This window comes from Pezoporus flaviventris, unplaced genomic scaffold (genome assembly GCF_033815535.1).
Source record: "Pezoporus flaviventris isolate CSIRO_AGI_PZ_B2104156 unplaced genomic scaffold, CSIRO_AGI_Pfla_v1 ptg000036l, whole genome shotgun sequence".
Lineage (NCBI taxonomy): Eukaryota > Metazoa > Chordata > Aves > Psittaciformes > Psittacidae > Pezoporus > Pezoporus flaviventris.
The window spans coordinates 7,149,061-7,167,871 of NW_026892584.1; the positions used below are offsets into that span (position 1 = coordinate 7,149,061).

General features: G+C 39.9%; 1 protein-coding gene across 2 annotated transcripts in view; it reads left to right on the forward strand.

Moving 5' to 3' along the window:
• Positions 1-3,378: 3,378 nt before the first annotated feature.
• Positions 3,379-18,811, forward strand: part of PDE3B (phosphodiesterase 3B) — a 100,887-nt gene continuing 85,454 nt past the window's right edge. For both annotated transcript variants that reach the window (XM_061464255.1, XM_061464256.1), the window contains exon 1: positions 3,379-4,676. In XM_061464255.1, the coding sequence (XP_061320239.1) occupies positions 3,645-4,676 (1,032 nt within the window). In that variant the 5' untranslated portion in view covers positions 3,379-3,644. The remainder of the gene's footprint in view (positions 4,677-18,811) is intronic.

Sequence of the window (18,811 nt, forward strand, 5' to 3'; positions counted from 1 at the left end):
GTTCAGGTATTCTGTCATATGGTACTTTAAGAATCATCCCAAATCACAAAACTACCCATCTTCTTTGTTAGTGAAATTATAAGATGACAAAAAAAAATCACATCACCCTGAAATTTATTTTTTCATTCCAATTTAAGTGCAACACTTTATATTTTTCTGTATGTGCTTCAAGAATAGTACATGAAAAGGTATTGTTTTATTCTAAAAATTATTCTGTCACTAGGAGAAATTTAATTAATACTCTTTTAAAGACAGGCTGAGACAGCTGGGGCTCTTCAGCCTGGAGAAAAGAAGGCTGTATGGACACCTCATAGCAGTCTTCCAGTACCTGAAGGGGGCCTACAAGGATGCTGGAGAGGGACTTTTCATTAGGGACAGAGTGATAGGACAAGGGGCAGTGGTTTAAAACTTAAACAGGGGAGATTTAGGTTAGATATAAGGAAGAAGTTCTTTACTGTGAGGGTGGTGAAGTACTGGAACAGGCTGCCCAAGGAAGTTGTGAATGCTCCATCCCTGGTAGTGTTCGAGGCCAGGTTTGATGGGGCTTTGGGCAATCTGGTCTAGTGTGGTTCCCTGCCCATGGTAGGGGGCTTAGAACTGGATGACCTTTAAAGTCCTTCCAACCCTAACCATTCTATGATTCCAAACTACTCAAACCAACTTTTCTTTATACTGAAACTGTTCACAATCAGATTGTAAACTACTCAGGACATGGGCCTGGAATATGCCAGGAAGAGTACTATTAGTCAACAAAGATAATACTAGAGAACAGCTATTTTTGAATGAACTGTGTATATACTCCCTCAGGGTGTTTTTGCAGAGGCATACCTCTGAAATAAAAGCTATTTGAATCACAATAAATGATCTGAAAACAGTATGGTGGTGAAGTATGCTGTTGAAGCTAAGTGGCTGAGGGAATCTGCATATAACTTCACAATCCGGAGTGCATAAGCAGGTGAAATTTAATGTAGATAATCATAATGTAAACACAGAAAAAAAAAAGAATCCTGCCACCTCACCTTTAAAATTATCTAGGAGATGTAGATGTTAACAGACAGAAAACAGATCCTGGAATCTACATAGTTAATGCTATGAAGACAAGGTTCCACATCTGTTCAACATTGAACAGGCCAACATTGAACAATGCTCAGTTCACCCACTTTCTCACTTCCCTACCAAACAAAACAAATAAATTACAGGAATTACAAAGAAAGAGATGGGTAATAACATAAAAAAAACATTATTTTGACTGCTGTTATGTCTTGAATACTGTATGTAACTCCTGCTCTCCTCATCTCCCAAAGCATAGACTAAAGCTCTCCAGCTCGGGAAATACAAGACTGAGGAAATACAGAAAATCATGAACTGAAGAGCAAAGGTGAGTAGAGAGCAACTGTTCATTGCTTCTAGGAAAATGAGCAAAGACAGATAGGAAACTTACAAAACAAACAAAACCAATAACTTTCCCCCCAGGAAAACCCACAAAAAAGCCCCCTCCCCCAGAAAAAAACACCACCACAAAACCACCCCACATTTCAACAATGCATAGCCAAACTTCATTAAGCAAGGACCTCTTCCTGCAAATGCCAAAAGCCTATGGGGACTTAAAAAGTGTATGATCTGGCAAATTTGTGGAATAAAAATCTACTGAGAACTGTCAAAAATAAGACACCACTTCTGATTCAGAAAGCACTAAAGCCACAAATGATTCCATTTGAGGTATTAAGGGCACGTTCTAGTGTCCACTGCTACAGACATGTATACTCAAATAAGATGTTTTAATGAAGACTACACTATCTAATTGTTTCAGGAATGTATTTACTTATAGCAAAGTTCAAAGGAATCAACAAATAAATACTAACAAGATACATTTGAGTCTTGGAAACATTTGCATATATACTTGATTGTGGTCCAATTGATATCATTAACATATGAAAAGGACTAAATGTAAGAATATAATCCCCGGAGAAACTGCACGTTCTCCCTTTTGAAAACTTTTTTACATGGGTTCTGTACTATCATGTTGGTACTACGTGTACCAATTCAGGACAGAATTCATTTTTTGGGAAAGTGCGTAAGGAGGGGTATTTCTAACAGAGGAAGGTGTATTGCAGTATTAAAATTCCATCAATCTGATCTGTCAGGAGGAAAAAAAAAAAATCTAATACTTATTTCCATCTTCTTATGGAAGTTACACAGAGTAACTTTGTCACGGCATATTGTGTTTGCTGTAAGTAATCACGCTAGAAGGTTTGTGCATATTGTCAACTTTTAGGCCCGTAGTCTTCAGCAGCAGCACTTCCTGCTGCACTACAGCTTCCCCAAAGCAACCGCTGCTGGAGTGCTATTCAAATGTAGCAAATCACGAGCAATGGCACCGAGTACATTTCAAGAAATCCTTGTTTCAATAAGCAAGCCAAAACCTCCATCACCAAGTTACCCGATCTCATTTCTAAATCAATTTAAGCCTTACAATATTATGTAGAAACATGGCTCAAAGGACACTTACTTTAAGTAATGAGGTAAAGATACACAGTTTTAAAAGTGCTCAGCAGTCTCTCTTCGAGAAGCAAACTAACGGGATAAATGAGGAAAGGAATGACTCAAAATCCCGTTAGCTGCCGATTTTCACTCGCAGCAGTCTAAAAAGGTCCTAAATTAATATTTTGCTCCATTCCAAAGGGATTAGTTGTGCAAAAAATCAAACCTGTTGAGCAACGCGGTCTAACCTGTAAATTACCTAACAAAGACTGAAATAAACCCCAAGTGTAGAGAATTACTCTACTGAATACTTACTTGTCAAGTCCAAAAAACAAAACAAAACAAAACAAAACAAAGAGGGAAGATACTTCCACACACTGTGCGCTAACAACAGTCCGGTGGCACCTCGAAGCAGAAAACCAAGATGAAGCACAAAGTTACACCAGCCCGTCAAGCGTCCCTGTCTCCACAGCTCTCGTCCAGCCACCCCTCCCCGCAGCGGAAGGCTGGCAGCTCCCGGCGCGCTGCCCGCGGCGGAGGACAGGGGCGCATGTTCCTAACATCTCTCTGGGGACAGAAGCGCACCCGGGCGCGCCGCCGCCGGTCGCCTCAGGGCCGGCAGCCGTCGGGCACGGGACGGCGGGAAGGAGCCGGCGCCTGCGAGCCGGGCGTGGAGCGCGAGCGCGCCTCCACGCCCCCGCGCGCCTCCGCCCCCCCGCGCGCCTCCACGCCCCCGCGCGCCTCCACGCCCCCGCTCCCCCGCGGCCGTTAGCGCAACCGCCCCCGGGCGCGTGCCGCCTCAAGGGCTTCTGCGCGCGCCGTGTGCAGCGGCGGGAGGGAGTGAGGAAGAGAAGAAAAGAAGGCGGGAGGTGGGGGAGTTGTTCACCGCCTCTCTCTCACCCCCACCGGGGCTCCGCCGCCGTCGGTGGACGCTGGGAGGCGACAGCGAGTCCCGCCGCTGGATCCGCTCGGGGAACGCGGACGAGCGGGCGAGACTTTTACCTTTTCTCTCTTTTCCCGTCTTCGCCCACCATGCTGCGGACCCCGCTGCCCGCGCAGGAGAAGCGGAGGCTCAGCCCGGCGCTTTCCTCCTGAGGAGATGAGGGAGGCGCGGCTGGGCCGGAGCTAGCGCGACCCGCGCCTCATCCCTGTTCCCAACCATCATGAGGGAAGAGGGAGAAGTCGCAGCCCCCGCGGCCGCCTCCCACCACGGACCCAGCCGACCCCCGCAGCACTGCCAGCAGCTGGACGGCGGCGGGGCGGCTGCCCCCCTGGCGCTGCCCGGCGGCGGAGACAGTCTGGAGAGCCTGCGGAACGGCTACGTGAAGAGCTGCGCGACTCCCCTGAGGCAGGACCCTTCGAAGAGCTTCTTTTCCCTGCTGCTGTTCCCAGCCGCCACCTTTTCCACCTCCTGCCGGGCTCTGCTCTGCCTGTGCGCCCTGACCGCCGTTGTCCTTTCACTCCTGGCCTTTCAATCCTGGGACAGCGAAGGGGGTCAGCAGGACGGGAGGAGCTGGCGGAACACCCGGGCTCTGCACGCCTTGCTGTGCCTGGCCCGCTGCCTCAGCCCCCTCTTCAGCATCGCCTGTGCCTTCTTCTTCCTCACCTGCTCCCTGGCCGGTGGCAGGCGCGGGGAGCACGGCGGCGGCACGACCCGCTGGTGGCTGCTGGCGCTTCCCGTGTGCTGCTACTCTGGGGACTTCGTGGCGCTGCAGTGTCTGGTGCCCGCAGAGGGGCACGAAGAGGAGCCCCAGTCCCCCGCCGAGCAGCAGATGGTCCTAGGCAGGCTCCTGACAGTGCTGGGCTCGGTGGCAGCGCTCACCCTGCTGCACAGCTCCCTGAATTTGCGCCGGAGCCTTCTCGTCTTGGTCTTCTCCAGCTTGGTATGGCTGGTGTCGCTCACCAGCCTTCCCTGCGTGTCCCCCGCCCTCAGACCTCTGCTGGCCGGCTCAGTCGGGGTGGCAGGCTGCCTCCTGGCACTCTGTGGCGGGGAGCACGGCATCTCCCCTCAGAGACAAGGAGCGCACCACCAGCATCATCACCGCTCACGGCTCCCCAGCGTGGAGGAAAAAGTGCCTGTGATCAGACCCAGGAGAAGATCTAGCTGCGTATCCTTAGGGGAGACTTCAGCCAGCTACTATGGCAGCTGCAAAATGTTTAGGAGACCCTCGTTGCCTTGCATTTCCAGAGAGCAGGTAGGTGTCTCCGAAACTGGAAGAAAAAACTTTCTGAGGAGTGAGCGCCACTCGCTTTCCTAACCGCTGTGTTTGTGCTGGACATCTGGCTAACTGACAAGCTCCTGTTAGAGGAATGTTAGTTCCTTAGCGGGTTTCTCATCTCGGTTCTGTAGAATCGATATAATACTTTATGTCTCTATAGAAGCTAAGCAATAATAATGCTTGCTATAGCTCGCTCGCTTTTTGTACGATCTTAAATATTAAAAAGTAATACTTATTGATTGGAGCAAAACCCCAAACCAAACATCTTCAGCTATCAGCTACCTTGTTATTTTGATTGCTTCTTTTCCAAAGCCCACCTCCTCCGCTTCTGACAAACTTTGAGAAAGAAACCACAGCTTTCTAGCTGCTCTCAACTGGTTCTTCCCGCTTTCTGTCGACAAAATGATTGTTAAGTGCCTAAGAAATACCAGGCTTTGAGGGACATGATTTATCAAATGGTGGTGTTGTCTAAGTAGCAGCTGTTCTGCCTTGCAGATATCCTTGTCTGTCTCTCTTCCTCGTTTCACATAAATTAACACTGGGTTTGAGTTGGTGTGATTTAAACTCCTTTTTTACTGAAGAGAGAGCTGTTCAGTAGAGTCTGGAGGGATGCCCGAAACGCTCAGTTTTCTTGAATGGAACTCTGTTGGTTTCTACCTCCCGGAAAACTTTTCAATGAGTCTTGTTTCTTGTAGTGTAAACCCCGAGAGGGGGAGTAGTGGGGGGGAGGGGGCGAGGTTTGTTTTTATTTGGGAACTTGCACGTGAACTGCAGGAACATCGAGTTGTGTTGTGGTGGAACTGGCCCGAGGCTGCTGCAAGTGAATTATCAGCCCGTTATAGGAAGGAGAATAAGGACAGTGTATTCATTAAACTTGCGAACGAACAGTTTCTGGGAAGTGATTGTTGCTACAGAACCCCCCATCTACTACTGTTGTGGCTGAAATTGATGGCTACTAAATTAAATTTTCTAATTTTCCTTTGATATATATTCCGTAATGCACTTGATGTGATTGACTGTGAGATAGGTGTGAGAAAATACGAGGTGAATCTGAAACGGTGGAGTAGTTTCCGAGCGTTTCTCTCCCTGCACTTGCACGATAGAGTAATACAGTGGTAATTGTTTTTGCCTGGGAGGCTGAAATGCAAGTATGCTGTAACAGGCTTCAGAAACAACTCATTCAATAAGTTTGAAATTATCAAATGCATACTATGAAAGACACATTAAAATATTGTACTAGCAGTTAAGATACGTAGGGAATACTGTATAATAATTTACTTTCTCTTCTGGATAGTGAGTATTCTCTTTTTTCCTTTTTTCTTCCCCCCTCCCCCCCCCCCATTTGTCTGCAGTATGAAACTCCCAGAAAATACATTTTCATTAACGTTCCTAGGTGATAGAAGATATTTGTTCTCATGCAAGTTACTAAATGCTTCCGTTGGTATTTGCCTCACTTCCTGAAGGCATGCACATATTTCAAGTTAAGGCATTTATTATTCTTTAAGTAACATCATAAGCGTCAACCATAACTGAAGACGTAGAATTTATTGGCAGCACTTAAATCATACGTGTTCGTAATAAAATGTATCTGTTTGGTAGACTTCCAGAATTTGATATCTTTGTTATCTCTAGAAATGAACAGAAATAACAGAGATCTCAAGTTCTTTATTTTCCTAATAGTCTGGTATGCTTTACAATAAATATTTATGCTTTATTAAGCACAGTTTAAATGAGATTCATAGGTATGTGTTTTGTGCAGTATTTTATATATGATTTTAGAAGGATAACACAGGTGAAATCTTCCAAACTCTTGTGTGACTTGGAGAGAGATCAAACATTGCAGAGCTGATAAAACATCGATTGTTTGGGGGTGGGGGAGAGAGAAGTAAGCCCATAATGTGTGACTTTATTTGAGTAAACACGACAAGGTTTTCATAGGGTTTTCTTGAAGCAGAGGGAATGTACACACTTGATGCTTTTCACGGAACATTTATGGTGTAAATATTCTTTAAGGACTAATTGGATATTTTGTAATTATTTATAAAAAAACTACAGTGTTTCTTTTCCAGTATTAGTATTTTAAGAGTGAGTTTAATGAGCACTGTTTGGAAGATCAGTGGAATACATGCTACAGGTTCATCATGACAAGAATATTTTGATGACTGAGAGCTAAGTTGCTACTGTGATTCCATTAGATATATTTTCTATGATTGTTGTAAACCTCTTGTATGTAGAGGTTTGTATGAACCTCTGCAAGCCGGGGCATATTAAGAACAAAAAAAATCCAGATGTATCAAATCGTAGAATACCAGGTGGGTAGGGACTTCAAGGATCATCTGATGCACCCTTTCCTGGCAAAAGCACAGTCTAGACAAGGTGTTCCAGCACCCTGTCCAGCTCAGTTTTAAGTGTCCAGTGTTGGGGAATCCAACACTTCAACACCTCCCTGGGGAGGTTATTCCAATGGCTGATTGTTCCAATAGTGAAAAATCTTCCTCTTGTGCAGATTTTAGTTACTCTTTGAGGAAAATAGGGAATGCTAGTACTGGCCTGAAGTTTTTGGTTATTTGTTGATTCGAAATTTTGCAGACTCTTTGTCTAGTTAAATACGTAAGAAAACAATGATATCAAGTTGGCTTGTATTTTCATTAATAAGTTCAAGCCAGCAATTCTAAGGGGTCTGTGTGCATGCGGTGGGGGAGAAGAGCACATGACAGAGGTATGTACGACCAGCAATGAGCGCACACTGGAACTGGATGGAGCTATTGCTGTTTTCTGGGGTAGAAGTGGAAAGAGGACTGTGAGCAGGATCCTGTAAGCACAATGTAGTTTGAGGTGGGAGGACAGAGTCTTGAATAGATTTTTGATGCAAGTATACTTAAATGCTGTTGTAAAAATACATAACTACACAGAGAAGGAAGCAATACCACTATGATTAAGGCTAAAAATGATGCAAATGCAATATCTTTTCTGAGTTCTATCATATTAATACTTCTGCTCACAGAGATTCATATCATTTAAGCAGTAAATGGGCTTTTTGTATTCTTACCTCAGTATTCATCTTGGCCCTAAAGAGGAATTGCTTATTAGCAGTGTGACTTCAGTTTTGATTGGCAGTACAAATTTTGTGTAGGTGATTGCAAGTATTAATTGGATGCAATCTATTAGCTGTACCTACAGCTGCTGGTATCAAAGAGATTGTATTCATTGACAGTTGCATATTTAGCACTGGATTTCTATTTTTTTTTTCCCCACATGAAAACCAAATCAGAATTTGGAATCTACAAGGTGCTTCTCACTGTTGGAGATCTTGTAAGCACTCTGTATCAGAAATTTTTTTTCCTTGAGTAAAGAGTAGGCCTTTGTAACTAAACACACAGGATATTTGGCCCAAACAATCTGCAAGCAGAGCTGATAATTTTCCTAGTTACCGGACTCGGCTCAAATATAAAGGTGGCTGGGATATTTCATGGATAAAGACTGCTTTCATGTTGCACACTGTTAATTACAGGAAGAATCGTCTTGTGGTTAGGTTGTCAGATTGACTGCCACTTCTCCCCAGTTTCTTTCGCAAGCTATCTTGTACCTTTGATGCATTATCATCTAGAAAGATGAGGACTCAATTTCAAGAGTCTATAATATTTATGTAGCTTGAAATTAATGCTATTCCCTATTCTCAGACAAGTTATTTCTGTCTGTTACTTATTTTTGAAACAAATTACACTCTGTCCTTAAGTACTTGAGGTATAAACTTTCTAGTGCAGAGCCTGTCTGTTAATATGTATTTTATAGTGTCTTAAAATTGTTAAATTTGGATACAGTTTGCAGCCTAGAAACATATCAGCCTTTACTTGTTGCTTGCAACCAATAACATAAAATGTAACTCCTCTTGCTGTGTATTTGACAAACTAGCTCTTTGAAATGTCAAATATTCTAATGATTACAATGACTGTTGCCACAAGTGTATCTGCATGTCAAAGTTTGTTCCTGTTGTTAACAGACTTTGTATCTCTTCGGGTTTTATTGTTTGTCTCATGGAGAAAATCAAGGTAGAAATGTGGGTGTGTTAAGTTGTGAATGTAGTCAGTTTCAATGGGATACAACTGAGTGTGGAATTTAGAAAAAGAAGGATTACACGGTGAAAGGAATAGTCTTGGAAAACTGTTTCTGCATCTGTATTTGGGTTTTATAGGATGTCTGGTTCTGTCTGACCTTGTCAAAATGTTTTGCACAAGGTGAAATGTCAAATGAGACTCTTGATAAGAGTTGCATCCTTTTTTTTTTTTATTTTTTTTACTTTTTTTTTTTTTTTTTTTAATCCTGAAGTTATATTCCTGAGGTATTATAATGCAAAGAAAGGATGATTTGGGCATGGTCTTCCCATAGATACCAATGGTCAGCGTTCAAGATGGTGTCCTCTGTCAAAGTGACCAGTCGGTGTAGCAAAGGGGTTGACTGTTTCTGCAGGTGTGGTTTCCTAGAAAGATAATGTAAAAGGAGAAAGGAGGGAGACAGCTGCTGTGGAAATGATGAAGAAATTTGGAGGAAGATGAGGGTGGCATATTAAAGGGATGGCCAGAGTGTCAGTATTAAAGAAATGGAGAAAGTTGGGAGAGAAGGTTCCAAGAACTGTGTGATTGGCTGTGTCAAAGAAAACTAAAGGATTTATTGGATAATGCACTAATTTTCAGCTTTGACTAGGAAGACATTTGAAACTCATGAAAGAAGATTTTAGAGATAAGGAAAAAAGGTGCCCAGGAATGTGTCTAGAATAGCAAAGGGAACAGCCTCCACACTGTGGTCTGTGAACAGTACATTCTGTAAAGTTAAATACGAAATGAAAGAGAAGTACAAGGAGTCGGGTATATTTTCTCACAGGAAAAAACCTCATCTTTTGAGACAGTGTATGTCTGTGTATGTGTATGCTTGACAGTACTATTCTAATAGTTGAACTTGACCAACTGAACCGATTCAATATTATGGCCTCAGAAGTTTCAAAGATAACAAATTCCAGCAAGTTTTTTTGGAAAAAGGTGAGTGGGAAGTAAATGGAATATGCCCTAACACAGGGCAAGTCTGCAGTGTGAGCTGAACTCTTAGAATCCACATGAGAGTGTCTCTCATGTCATGAGTGAATACCAGAACCAGGGGACAGGAATTCTGTTAAAGCCCATGCCTTATTTGACAATTGATACGAAAATTATATTTTTTTAAAAAACTTTTTTCTTCTGGCTTTGGATACCTAAAAATGAAAACTTTGTGCAGCCTTACCTTTGTTCAAACAAATCTCTGAAGAAAACCAAGCATAATTCTTGGGTCAGATGTTCAGATACTAGTTGCTGAAGATGGAATAAAGTAGATCTTGTACTTTTGTGCAAAGATGAGGATTACAGGCAGGGGAACTGGGAGATGTAGTCTGTTCTGTTTTTGATAAAATATCTTGTTGGGGAAAACTGATGAGAAACTTCTGCCTGCCAAATGAGAAGGGAGGGCAGGCCATAGAATATTTTGTTGAAATCTCTTCAATTTTTCCATTATAAAACTGTGTGGAGAGAGAGCCAAAAGAATAGTTTAAGATGAGAGTAAAGGGGACTGAAAGGATACAGTTTTCACCATGACTTTTTCATTGGGTGAAAACAATGCTTAACAAGATAGAAAGACACAACAGAATAAATTCTAATGGAAAAAAAAATAGCGGCACTTTTCTGCAACTCTGTAGCAGGCACTATAAAAGTTAAAAAGTGAGGGCTTGGATTGGTAAGGGCTGACTGTGTAATGTATGAGAGAATGTTAGCAAAGCATAAAGAAGATTAGTTACTTTAAGGATCTAGTGGAAATAAAAGAGTACTAGGGGCTTCCAAACAGACAGGAACCACAGATGTTAATAAATTAGAGTTCACAGGGTAACCAGTGAATTGACAGATGATGGTGTTTGGGAATGGGAAATGTCACAGAAACATATTTGAAGGGATCTGTCCTTATGGAAGACCAAGTTAAGTGAATGGCTTTAGTGATGAGTGTGACAAAATAATGTATTCTAGGAACTAGAGATGGCATAACAGCAAATGACTGCTGAAATAAAATTATAGTTTTCAGAGCATTTCTCCTTTGAAAACAGACCGTGCAGCTTTGGGAAAGGGCATAATTCATACACATGGACAGATGGTGACCAGAAGTATGTTTGGATGTGATGGGCCATCCCTACTTCTTAGCTTTTAGCGTAGCGTGTTCTTTTGAAACAACTGCATATTTACTGGGATCGGGACAGAAAAGGGCACAGATATGAAAATATTTTTTTTATATCCTTCTGTGTATTTGACAGTCCAATATTTATTAAAACCAGTGCTGCTATGCAGAACAATCATGAGTCCCAGTGCTAACCTCACTGGACAAGAGGTGTAGAAAAAGCTGGCATATTTCCAATTAAATGACTGATTGAATGGTAATCCTGACAATTTTTTTTTACCCAGTACTGAGTTGCAAACCCAAGTACCTTCACTAAGTTAAAGGCATAATTGCAGCAAATGTTCCATTTCTTGTTCATTTGTTACATGAAAGTGTGTTTTATGAAATGTTAAAATGATCTTTTTCCTATATAATGTAGTAATTTAAAACTATTCAAGATACCACAGAAAATGTACCATGTAAAGCTGTATTTGGGTGCTTTGGATTTGGTTTTGAGAGATCTTTCCCCTTTTATGAGGAACATTCCAGACTTTTTGGTATGATTAGCAATATAGGTATGTTGGTTTAGCTATATCCACATTGGTAAGAGCAATTGAGAAATACACATGGGATTTAATCTGGGATGAGTACTTTCAGTATGTCCCAAACAAACAGTGCTGATCCCCCACCCCAAAGGAACTGTGCCACTGTTAGGTGGTGATACAGCAAGCCTGTATTACACCTGCCTGTTGCATCTCTTGTCAGTAAGGTTTTATCAGCAAAGTTCATAATACAGAATAAACTTTTCCAAAAGCGTGTGCAGTTTAAGGTTTGCAGAGGTAAGTTTTATCAGCTTTTATTGAAATAAAACCTGAAATATGACTCTCTGCATAGGCACTATGGTATTAGAGTGTTTCTTTTAATCTTCATTATTAAAAGTCATGTTACATTTTCTTTTTTATTAGATTAAACCCCTTTAACAGGATAGGAGATAACCAGAGGCTAAAAATACTAGGCTAACTGTTAACACTAAGAGGATTAGCGTGATTTGTGTTCCAATGTGACCCAAAATTAAAGGCCTGTATTTACATTTAGGGTATTTTTATTTTTCTTAAGAGTAAGTTTGACGTTACAGATTCAATCGCAGCATAATTTATATGGAGGGTTTTTTTTTGTTCCCCCCCCCCCCCCCCCCCCCAAGCATTGTTGTGTGATACCTGTTTGCCACTTCAGGAATATAATTTTGTTCCTTCTGTCTAGTAGAGTCTCTTAAAGGAATTCTAAATTTCTGGGCACTCTTAAATTATTAATATAGGACAAGAAGTACAGGGTGTTTTTATGACCAGGTATCACTGAATTTTTTCTAGTACTTTCTGGCTCTCCAGAACAGTTTATCCTTTCACACAAACTACCGATGCACCTGCTGATTTTCAATATTTGATGACTGATAAACACTAATCTTGTTATCCTCTGTGGGAGACTTCTTGTTACCAAGAAACCTTACGATATTCATGCTTTACAGAAGTGGATGGCCTTTGAGCTGGGCTTGTAATTGTGGAAGTGAACTGACATTTGTGAGCTTTCTCTGAGGTAGGGATTGATCTCTGTATTTGTAAAACATTAGTAGTAGTTACTAAAATTCAATGTTGTGTATAGTTTAATGATGCTAACTTTAAAAAGAAAGGAATATTTTTGTGAGAAGCCTTAAGTGATCATTGTCTTGATTAATGCCTGCAATAGCCCTCATTTCATTTTGTTTGCCACCTAGACAGTGTGATGTGTAAATGCACTCACAGGCTCTTTGAAACCCCTCTTGCAATTCCATAGTATAGTACACATTCTCACCCCCTTAGAATTATCCTTGTTAGACAGTACGAAGTTAAATTTTAGTTAAACTGCATTTTTGCAGATACAAGTGGTTTTGGTGGTCTTATTAGTTGATAGTAGGGGAGGGAAAATTGTGTTGAAACCCGAAGGTGGGATTACAAGACTGAAGAAGTTTAGATCCTGCTGTGCCTGTGAAATGCCATCTGCTCTGGCACTGCCCTGAAGGAATTGGCTCAAACAGGAAGAATTAAAAGCACACTCACAGAGTTTTACTCTTTGCTAGTTGGACCTGCAAGAAACAGGATTTTTTTTTTTGCTTGGGGAAAGGTGAATGTTGATCTGGGTTATACTTTTTCCATTGAGATTGTCCGTAGACCAGTGCACTGAAACACAGATGTACCTACAGTGTATTACTGTTTATAGAGTGGGTTAAATAAGCACAGGCATTAATGATGACAGTGGCTTGGTTCTTCCTAACATCTTAGTATAGGATAAAGCAGTATATTTCACATCTTAAAAAGCTTGTGTTGTCCACCCTGTATGTGTCCCCTTTCTGTCCTTATTTCAACTAGCTGCATTTTCAGGGCAACATAGTATCCTTTTGGGGATCACTGAAGCAGCTTCCAAAGCAGTTTTCAAATGAAATTAACAATGGTAGCATTTTAGTTCATGATGCATACACATGTTTAACTAGGCATCTTCTAGTCTCTCTCTTTTTTTTTTTTTTTTTTTTTTTAATAGTAAGAAGCTGAGGAATGTTACTTAGGATCTCTCTAATGATTAAAGAAATGAAGTATGTCTATCTGAAGTTAAAATGAGTGATTACCATAATGTAAATGACAGATCTGTGCTGCTATGGCAAAGCATAGTTGAAAGTATTTTGATTACAAATATCTGTTAACTTATTTTTATGCAGTTATGGCAAGCATTCATTAGAATCTGTATCAGGATTTCCTACTACTTTTTATTCACCATAGAATGTTTCCATGCCATTATACTATTGAAAATCTAATTTTTCCTTCTATTTGGGGTTTCTGGTTGAACAAATTGGTTAAGAAAAAAGAGTTCATGTTAATGACCAGTCTTTTTTGTCATTGCTGTAATTATTTTATTTTTTGTAACTGCCACCCTGTTTGTTACATTCCAAATGATTTTTAAAGAAGCTTAAAAATATAGATTTGTGATTTTCTGTGATATCAAGATGAAAATAAGAAAACAGGAGTAGCTGAGTGGAGGCAGATGCTGGCTATAGCTTTTAAGTGTGACATGTGTTTTCAAACCCCTGGGGACAATGACCGTCATATCGGAGACATGTGCAGAATATTCTGAAGAAGAAAATAGTACTTCAGTCTATATGTGAAAGGTAGTATTTTTTTAAATGAAGAATAATAAAAACTAGTTAAAGGGCCCTAGGCCTCAAACAATCTTGTTTAAAACTGAATAAAACTCTGTGCTTGCATATGAAATTTGAGTAACCCAGCATTAAAGATAAAATTTTAAGACAAATTTATTTAGAAACTGATGTTATATCTGTAAGTATGAAATTGACAGCTTGCTCAGGGAAGTATCTCACAACTTTAGAAAAGGTTTAAACTGTATTTCATATACTAGTGATGCCATTTCAGAATTAACTGCAAGAGTCAATACGGCTTTAATAATAGACCTATAAAGTTACATAGTTAGCCTTATGTATTTTTTCTTGTATAAGACTAGTTGCTAGTTAGAATCTCATTGCTAAAGATTTGTAAATCTTCTGTACTTTTCTTAACACTTATTCTAGTAGGAACTCCCTAGAGTCAGCAGAACACTTAAGCTTTCAAGTGGAAAAGAACATGTGTTTTACACTGTTTAAGGACCAGGATTATAGACCTTACTTGTTTAAATATTCACAGGGTTTAATGTAATTTATAACTTTAGTCCTCTAGTAGCAAGTGTTAACAATCTCAGATGAATACATTCTTAAAGCTGTGTTCCTTTTACCTGACTGGTGATGGACAGGGTTGGTGTGCCTTTAGAAAGCATGTCTTAATTTTTAATTATTTGAGCCTTGAAAGGACAAGAAAAATAATTTCACAGGAGATTAGTGTTCAATAATAAATTGCTTACTTGTTTGCGTGTGGTTTTTTCTTCTTCTTTTTTTTTTAATATATATTTTTTTCTCTATTCTGTCCTTATTTGTTCTTATTTTTACCGTAATTTTACCACCTCTTCCTATCGGTGTGTTCTTTCTCTTCCTACCTGTTACAAGATCAGTAACCTAGTTTGGTCCAAAATTACAAGTATCTTTCAGCAAAGGCATAAAAATGGTCTGGCTGAAAACAGTTAATTTTTTTAGAAACCTAGCAATCAAATTATTGTTTTTAAAAAAATGTAGAACATTTAGTAACATATGTTTTGTAAAATAGAATAACGAGGTCTTTGCATTTACAGCATAAAAATGTTCCTAGAATCTCTTACTTCAGTGCCATGTAAACGTCCATTATTTAAAAGTTATACACAAGTAGACTGATTTTGAAAAGGTGTGTCACACTCATACAGACTTTATCTTTTACCTTGATACTAGACAATATTGTAAAGTTCTTTGTTTTCTCACTTTGTTCTTGTAGTTCTGCAAGTTAGATGCAAGGCACTTATTCACCAGCTTCATTCTGCATAAGCACAATTGCAAATTTATTTTTAAGATCTGAGTTTGTAGGCTTTTGTAGTTAGTAGCTTTTTCTTTGCTGCCCAAAGACAATCTGTATATCTTTCCTTGTTGCAAAGCTCAAAACAGCCTTCTGTTTATTTCCTGGATAGAGGGGACAGAGGTTTTCCAGGTGTTGTGTTTTTTTTTCGTTTTTTTTTGTTTGTTTTTTTTTGGGGGGGGGGTTTGTTTTTGTTGGTTTTCTTTTGGTTTGTTTTCTTAGAAGACTAAGCCATTAGCCATCTTGTTTATATTTTGCCTAACACTTCTCTATTGTAAGCAAGTGATGAGGGAGAAATAGGAGTAATATTAGCTCAAGTGCTGCAGTTGTAGCCTGAGTAGATGGCTGACCAGTGCTAAGAGGGAATGAACCATGCCTGAAAAAATAAATGATGAACATCTTACTTCCTTTTACTTCTTCTCCATTCAAAACAGAGGGAAAGAATTAGAGGATTTGTATTTGGCAATGTACCTTCCTGGGTTGTTTGAGAGCTACAAGAAAGCTTTGCCTGATCTTTATAATACTGATGTTCAAATGAACAAAAATGTACAAACTTAATTGAGGCATTTCATTCTGATTACAGTGTGAGTTGTAACAGGGTCAGTAAGAGCAGAGGCAGTTTGAGCTTTATCTCCAAGAGCAAGCAAATTTAACTGGACTTCTTCAGATTTTTTAATTTTTTTTTTTTAATTTTGAACTTTATTTCCAATGTCTGAGTAATACTTTGGCTCAGTGTGTCTGTTAGATTACCAGCTCTGTCCCAGGTCTGTCTTTTTTTTTTTTTCATCAGCTGTGCTTCACTTTTTGAGATGTTCTGCAGTGGTACCCCTGCAGATTTCAGGAAGAGGGGTAAACCAAGAAAAGCCAGATTAAAAAAAGAGCCCGAGTTCCCTGCATCTATCATTATGAGCATCATTTGGGAGTTGTCTAGCTTGGTGAACAGAGCTGTACTTTTCTTCTTGTGTCCCAGTCAGAGTATAGGAGGAGGCAGCTGGAGTTTTTGTATGTTGTGATGGTGGATCCTGTAGTTGGTGGATTGTTATAAAACAGATAACAATTCTGAGCATTGCAAAAATACTCAATCATCAGTATTTGGGTAGACTTCCAAGCCCTGTAGAGGCTAGCTTTCTGCTCAAAATGATGTTGTTAGACATCAGTCACTTAACTGAAATGGTTGTCACTTGGTGCCTGTGCTCATATTTAGATCTAAGTATTTTTTAGTGGTCTCTGACAGAACTTGTATGTGGATGTTCTTCCACTTGGTTCTAATCCAGGCATCTAAAACCTCATTTTTTCAAAGGTGTCTTCAGCAACCATTTAAAGTTTCAGTTTTGGAGAACCTGTCTGAACTTTAGATCCCATAACCTAAAGCTGTCATGTGGCTCATGATTACTCTCAGGACTCCCTGATCCATTGCTGAATAGATTTGAGGTGGGAATCTCTTATAAGCCAGCATAACATTGCAAGAGTAGTCTCATTACACTGTGCTGGTTTTCTTCCTTCCCCTACAGTGATATTTGGGTTCCACAACATGCCTTATGTCATCACAGGTTTTCTGCCTATAGTTGCCTCTTCATCCCTGAAACTTCCTGATCTCTTTCTTGAATTTACATGACCACATACTAGACTTATTTTTTTTTCTTTTTTTTTTTTTTTTTCCTGAGCAGCTGGCTTTTCATTCAATTGGGGGAAATAGTCTATTGGTGAAGAAAACATTTCTTTTTCTCTGCCTTCCTACCTATTATATGCCTACTGCAACATCAGAACAAAAAGGAATGCAGGTGTATGGGAGGAAATGGTGCAGAGGGAAACTACTAATAGAGTAGAAAAGCCTGCTGATGGGAACATCTGCATGTATAGAAAAACATCACTGAGATGATAGCAAGTAGTTAATTGCTGACTAAGCCAGAGCATCAGTCATATTGTATAGATACATAGTCCTTTTTTTGTTTCTTATTTTCTGCATTAAGTATAGTTGCCAGTGCTTACCTGCATGCTGTTTCTTTGAGTTTTAACTCGGGCCAGTTGTTTGTCTGGACCCCTGAGCCTTTGGCCTAAACCCTCACATTTTATGTTTTGAGATATGAATAAGTTATGATACTAGATTTGGCCAAGAAGGCTTCCCAAGAAACTGGAGAGTCCGTGAGGTATTTGAAAGAATGAGCCTTCCAGTTACTGGAAAATCAGGACTGGTTTAGATCTCCTTTTAGAGCAGTTCTAACTGGCGTCCTGAGTTAGTAAGCTTTTCCAAGAAGTCCGTAACATCACCTCATATTTGCACCTTCACATTTTTGATACCTACTTCTCTTTAGTGGTCAGGAAGCTGCTGTGACAGGTTGTCCTGGCTGTCGTCTGTCTTTCAGAACACTTTGGGGGATTTCCCACTAAAAATTGCGCTGAGTAGATGAGTCAGTGAAGGTGGCAGACTCTTTTCAGCAGTAAATTTCATGCACATTTTGCCTTGGTGAAGCATTGCCCAGAATTTTAAAGCAAAATAATTGTCTTGCCCTTTTGCTTTGTTTGTGCCCCACAACCATTCCATGGTACAGAAAAACATTTGTTTTTTATACCAGATAAGCACCGATGTCAGCACATAAAAGCTCTGTGCTGGAAATAGTTTGTTTCATGTTTATTCATGTCCTGAAATGACCAAATTCAAACCAATATTTAAAAATAACTCATAAAATCATTCTTTGTGCAATATATTTAGAGAAAGGACATAATTTGCATTTTTCTGTTTAAATTAATATGTGATAAATTTTATTTGCTCTAGAATCTGCAGTTTCTGTGCGAGATAGCTCACTGATGAGATCCATGCTCTCCGCATCTTTTCAGCTCAAAATGAAATTTTTATTTTCCTTGTTGTATGCAGTAACTGGTTTGTGATACATTGTTAAAACATGCTTTCTACTTATATATGAATACACACCTATTTGAAGTGAATGACAAGTAGTTTGATAGATCCTCTTGATGTTTGTATCTAATTTACTTTGGCTAGAGTATAAAATCGGGAAGATTCTGGAGCTATAAAGTTAAAATCAGAGCTACAGATAATTCCATGTTTTGTTTTTTTTTTTTCAAAATCTGCAGGTGACTAGTAGTTTTGTTTTGTTTTCTTTAAGTTTAATTTGTGGCAAACACTTTCAGTAGCAGAAATGCAAATTAAAAGATCTGTTACATATATTTTAATTTTAGAAGATATTTTCTTTCTTATGTTTTCCTTAATTAAAAAGACAATGCAGTGTAGAGAGCTACTGCAAAGGTGTGAGAAAATTAAAAGTGTATATACAAAACGTCACTGTAAAAGTTAATTTATAGATAGGGCAGGTTAACTGCAAAGATGTTAGTCAAGGGTTAAGCTCAGTACGTTTCGCTGGCTGCTGAGTGAAACAGGATGCAGTGACTACATTGTCAGACTGCTGGTGTGAGTGCAAA